The sequence below is a fragment of the Sceloporus occidentalis genome, unplaced genomic scaffold (assembly GCF_023333645.1).
Source record: "Sceloporus occidentalis isolate IW3139 unplaced genomic scaffold, rSceOcc1.0.p SCAF_3, whole genome shotgun sequence".
In the NCBI taxonomy this organism is placed as follows: domain Eukaryota; kingdom Metazoa; phylum Chordata; class Lepidosauria; order Squamata; family Phrynosomatidae; genus Sceloporus; species Sceloporus occidentalis.
The window spans coordinates 247210223-247215985 of record NW_028316983.1 but is presented as its reverse complement, the minus strand read 5'-3'; the positions used below and the strand labels follow the sequence as shown (position 1 = coordinate 247215985).

Genomic DNA, 5763 nt, shown 5'->3' with positions numbered 1-5763 from the left:
CCCTTCCACACGTGCATCTTCCCACTCCTGCATCCCAGCAGAGTATCCCTTGTCTCTGGTCCAGGGCCTGCATTTCCCTCGGCGGCCACTAGAGGGAGGTTCCAACTTTTTCCCAGGGCTTCCAGCTGTTCCCTCCGGAGAGTGACAGCTGGACCCTGGGGTTGCCATAGGGATACGCAAATCGCCCCTCCAGCCCTGGCTGCTGATAGGAGGAGAGGAGGCTGGCCCCGCCCTGGGAGGCGTGGTTTGCCCGGGCTCCTCATATAAAAGCAGGAATGCTCCATTCAGCACTTCAGTGGCTCGCAAAGGGAGGGAGGCGGTTGCAAGGCAAAGGGGGGACCTTTGGGGAAAAGAGGAAGAGGGAAAAGGGGGGTTTCTTGCAGCCCCGGCGCCCCTCTGCAAGCCTTCCAAGCAGCCCCTTCCTTGGCAAAAGGGAGACCGCTTTGCACAGAATTTACTTTTGCAAAAAGGGACTTTGGGCACAAGGGGAGACTTTTGCAAAAGGGGATTTTTGCAAAAAGAGACTTTGCAAGGGGACTTTTTAGATTTTCTCGCACAAGGGACCACCCTCCAGCCGTCGGAGCTGACCAGCAACTGCATCCCAGAGGAGGAAGAAGAGGAGGAGGAAAGGAAGGCCCTTTTGCTGGGCTCTGGACGAACTGCCCCCCCCCGAAAAGCTCCCCTTTGCTCCCTTTTTTGGGAGGCGGGGTGAGGGTGAGGCGGGGCTGCTCTTCTCCCTGCCCTCCCTGGGACCCTTCCCAACTTTCTCCCCTCCTGTCCCTCTTTCTTCTCCTTCTCCTTCTTCCTCTGTTTCTGTTTTCTCCGAAGGGGGGGGGAGGCCAGGACCCCCAAAGCCTCCCCCTTCCTCCCTCCCCCTCCCTTGCAAGGAAGACCCTCCTTTTTTCCTAGGGGTCCCGGTTTACTGACCTCCTTGCAAAAAGCAGAGCCCTCCAAGAAGCGCTCTCTCTCTTCGCCCCTTCGGAAGGACCCTTCTCTTTGGGGAGTCCCGGTCTACTCCTCCATCTGCAAGCAAAGCCCTTCAAGAAGTCCTACCGATAGTCTCGGACCTCTTGGTTTTATTTCCCCTTGGAAGAAAAAGCCCCTTCTGGGGGTCCTGGTCTACTTCTCCGCTTGCAAGCAAAGCCCTCCAAGAGTTTCTAAAAGCTAGAGATTCAGACTGCTTTTTTCTTCTTTGGAAGGAAAAGCCTGCTTGCAAAGGCAGAAGCCCTCGAACAATTGCTCCAGAAGATCAAGACCCTCTTTCTTCCTCCTTGGAAAGGAAACCCTGCTCTGCTTGCAAAGGAAAGTTCTCCCACCTTGGAAAGACATTTGGGGCTCCAAGCCCTTGAAGAATTGCTCCCAGTAAAGTAAATCCTCTTTTTTTTCCTCCTTGGAAAGAAAGCCTTTGTCTGCTACTTGCAAAAGAACAAGTGCTCCCAGTAGAGTAAGTCCTCTTTTGTGTCCCCTTGGAAGGAAACCCTGCCCAGGAGCTGTCAAACAATTCTTCCAGAAGATCAAGTCCCTCTTGGAAGGCCCTTCTCCTTTGGGGCTCCCTTTGCAAAGGCTGAGCCGTCGGGGGGATTGCCGCCTTCTCCCCGTGGGTCCCGGCGTCGGTGTGGGGCTGCCGGGGGTCCCCCGATGCGTTCTTGAGGCGATGGCGTCGGAGCTGGCGCTGAGCGGGGCGGACTTGCCGAGCAGCCCTTTGGCCATCGAGTACGTCAACGACTTCGACCTGATGAAGTTCGAGGTGAAGAAGGAGCCCTCAGAGGCCGAGCGCTTCTGCCCGCGCCTCCCGCCGCCAGGATCGCTCTCCTCGACGCCGCTCAGCACCCCTTGCTCTTCGGTGCCCTCTTCGCCCAGCTTCTGTGCCCCCAGCCCGGGCAATGGGGCAGGCAATGGGGCCGGAGGAGGAGGAGGAGGCCCAGGGCTGGGCCCAGCCGTCGGAAGCGGGGCCAATGCAGGCAAGGCCCAGCTGGAGGAGCTCTACTGGATGGCCGGTTACCCGCCACCACCGCACCTCAACCCGGAAGCCCTCCACTTGAGTCCTGAAGATGCCGTCGAGGCCCTCATTGGCAACCCTCACCACCAGCATCCCCACCAAGGCAATGGAGGAGGAACCACTGGAGGAGGGTATGAAGGCTTTCGAGGTGGACAGTCCTTCCCAGGTGAGGAGATGGCCAACCACCACCACCATCATGCTGCCCACCATCATGGCAGCGGTGGGCCTGGAGGTGGTGGCGGCCTGGGTTCCCACCACCACCACCACCATGGAGGCCCTGCTCTTGGAGGCCACCACCATCACCACCACCACCACCATCATCACCACCTGCGCCTGGAGGAGCGCTTCTCTGACGACCAACTGGTCTCCATGTCGGTGCGGGAACTCAACCGCCAGCTGCGGGGCTTCAGCAAGGAAGAGGTGATCCGCCTGAAGCAGAAGCGCCGCACCCTCAAGAACCGCGGCTACGCCCAGTCCTGCCGCTACAAGCGCGTCCAGCAGCGGCACATCCTGGAGAGCGAGAAGTGCCAGCTCCAGGGCCAGGTGGAGCAGCTCAAGGCCGAGGTCCAGAGGCTGGCCAAGGAGAGGGACCTCTACAAGGACAAGTATGAGAAGCTGGCCGGCGCCAACAGTGCCCCAAACAGGCCCTTTCCAGGCCCTAATCCCTCCAACAACAACAACCCCGCCAGAGAGGCACCCCCCAACAAGACCCCCGCCTCCGCAGACTTCTTCATGTGAAGCCAAGCAGCAGAGGACTCTGGGGGCGGGGGGGGGGCTTCCTGCACATCTATGGGGATGGAAAAGTTGGGGGGCCTCTTTCAACTCCCCCCCCAAGGGTGAGGGTCTATAGAATGAAGACTGAGGGGGTTTCTTCAACTCCATTCCCTCCCCAATCTCTGTAGAGAGAAAAGTGGGGAGGGGACCCTTCCTTCAAACCCCCCCCCCCCAAGGATGAAAGTCTATAGAGTGAAGACTGGGGAACCCATCTGTGGAAAGGAAAGTAGGGGAACCTTTCTTGCACCCCCCCCCCCCAATTTCTTTAGAGAGAAAAGTGTGGGAGGGTATGACCCTTCCTTCAAATCCCCCCTCCCAAGGATGGAGGTCTATAGAGCGAAGACTGGGGAACCCTTCCTTCAAACACTTTTCCCCAGAGAAGGGAGGCCTGTGGAAAGAAAAGTGGGGGGACCCTCCGTCAACTCCTCCTCCATAAATCTCTCTGAAGAGAAAAGTGGGGACCCCTCTTTGAAATCCCCCCCAGGATAGATCCCCCAAGAGTGAGGATCTGTGGAAAGGAAACCTTGGGACCCCTTTGTTCAACTCCTCAGTCTCTGGAGAGAATGGTAGGGGACCCCTCTCTCAGTTGCTGCCCCCCAGGGAAGGGGGCCTGTGGAAAGATGCCTGGGGGGCCTCCTCCAAATAACTTCCCCCCCAAGGTGAGGGTCTGGGGAGGTGAAAGTGGGGGAGCCTTCCTTCAGGGGAGTGGAGGTCTGTGGAAAAGAAAATGGGGGGCCCTTCAACTCCTTCTCCCCCAAAATATCTTAAGAGGAGGGGGTTTGTGGAAAGAAAACTGGGGACCCTTCCTTCCATCTCTTCCCAACATCTCTGTGGAGAGAAATGTGGGTAGGGGCTCCATCAACTGCCCCCTAGAGCTGAGGGATCTGTGGGAAGCAGCCTGGGGGACCCCTCTTTCAACTGACCCCCAAAAGTCTTGATTTTGGTTGTAAAGAAGAGGCAGGACCCAAAGACTTCCTTCTTTGCTTTTTCCTTCTCTGTCTGTCAGTGCCCCCCCCCCCATGAAGGACATGAAGGGAAATAAAGGGGGGCTTTGGAAGGACCCCCTTTTCCCTCCCAGCCTTTCTTGCACTGACTCCTTTACTAGCTCCCAACCCAGACTTCTTCTCTTGGGATTGGCTCTCCCCCCTTTATTTTCCCTTCCACCTTTTTTTAAAAATAAAGAAGCAAGGGGTCCCCCTCTTTCCCCCCTTTTTGCCCCCCAAAACTTGTACCTCTGACCTGAAAGCAAGAGGCGCCTGTTGGAAAGAGTGCCTCTGAGCTCGCCTTGCAAAACCTGGAGCAAAAAGCAAAAGATAAGGAAAGAAGACAAGGAAAAAGAGGAGTGCAAGGAGAAGATAACTTTGGGGGTTCAACCCTCCACCCTCCTCTCCAAAAAAGAAAGGGAAGGGCCCCCTGGACAGGCCTTGGACCCCCAGGAGCGTTCCCACGACCTCCAGGCGCCAGGATGCAGGGTTTTGTTTTCAGAGACTTTTCTCTTTGGGGAGACTTTTGCTAGAAGCACCCCCCATTTTTGGTTTTTTGGCTTTTTCTCCCCCGATCCACCATTCCCGCATGCCGGACATGTCTGGGATTTAGTTGTTTTTCTCCATCCTTTCTTTTATCCCTTCTTTCTTCCCTTCCTAGGAGGAAAATGCATGATTTCTTTGTATCCCTCTTTTCCGACTTTCTCTTTCCCCCCCCCCCCCCCACAAAAAAATCTGGCCCATAACACCTTTTCTTTCCTTTGGTCCATAGCACCTTTTTCTTTTCTGGTCTCTAGCATCCCTTTCTTTTTCTTTTGGTCTCTAGCATCTTTTTCTTTTGGTCTATAGCACCTTTTCCTTTTCCTTTTGGTCTATAGCACCTTTGTCTTTTGGTCTCTAACATCTTTTCCTTTTGGTCCATAACACCTTTTTCTTTTTCTTCTGGTCCATAGCACCTTGCTCTTTTTCATTTTGGTCCATGGCACCTTTTTCTTTCTCCCTCTGATTGTCTCTTTCTGTTTTTCATTTTTTTGGGTGTGTGCGTCTTAACCGAAATCTCCAAAAGCAAGTCCAGATTTCTGCAACTGTTGCTGTCTCTTTTTCCTCCTTGGGAGAACGTGGGAAGGACTGGCGAAGGACCTTTCAACCTCCAGAAAAATGGGATGAGTTTACTTGCCTTTTAATCTCCCCTTAATATATATATTTTTTGTGTGTTTGTGTGACTGTCGTTTTCTTTTCCTAAAACCCAAACGGGGAACTGAGCCAGAGAGTAATTTATTTAAGGTGTCCACTTGTACATAAGACTTCCCCCCCTTTCTCTTCCCCAAATTCCTTTTTTCCTTCCTTCCTTCCTTCTTCCTTCATTTGCTCGGTGACTTTAAAAGAAAAAGAAGAAAAAGAAAGAAAGAAAAACTTTTAAAATAATAATAATGATGATAATGATAACTATCCGAACACAAGTCTTAATGAAAGTTTGTATGTAATAGCATGCAAATAATATAAGAGTTAATTTAACGATGTTGACAAAGCCGAATGCACTATATACAGTAATCAATTGGGTTAAATAATGCTGTTTGTTTTATAGAGATTTAAAATTATCTATGCTGTTGAAATCCATATTGGGGGGAAATAAAAGGAGAAACACTCGGAAGACAATTTGAAAAGGCAATAGAGTAATATATGAACTGCAATCCGTTGGCTGCTATATAATAATAATGATGATGATTATGATGATGATATTATTACTAATACTATGCACCAGAATTATTTATTAAATTCCAAGGGAGGAAAACAAAACAAAAAGAGAGAATACTGTTTTGAACCTTGATTTATAAAATGCACACTTTATTTATTGCAAAAATAATAATAATTATCTACTAACTACCACCAACAAGAGAAAAAAGATATCTTGCAATTAATGCTTTTGGGTGGAAGCTTAACTGATGTAGAGCTGGGCTTTTGGTATTTTGGGTTTTCTTTTGTAAAGACAAACTAAGAATAATTGTT

The 5763-nt window shown here is 51.8% G+C and overlaps 1 protein-coding gene across 1 annotated transcript; it reads left to right on the top strand.

The window, feature by feature from the left end:
* The first annotated feature begins 1577 nt into the window (after positions 1-1577).
* LOC149317738 (transcription factor MafA-like) lies at positions 1578-3712 on the top strand. Its single transcript, XM_089518122.1, has one exon. It carries the CDS (start codon positions 1655-1657, stop codon positions 2735-2737), a length of 1083 nt encoding a protein of 360 aa, XP_089374248.1. The 5' UTR covers positions 1578-1654; the 3' UTR covers positions 2738-3712.
* Positions 3713-5763: the final 2051 nt, after the last annotated feature.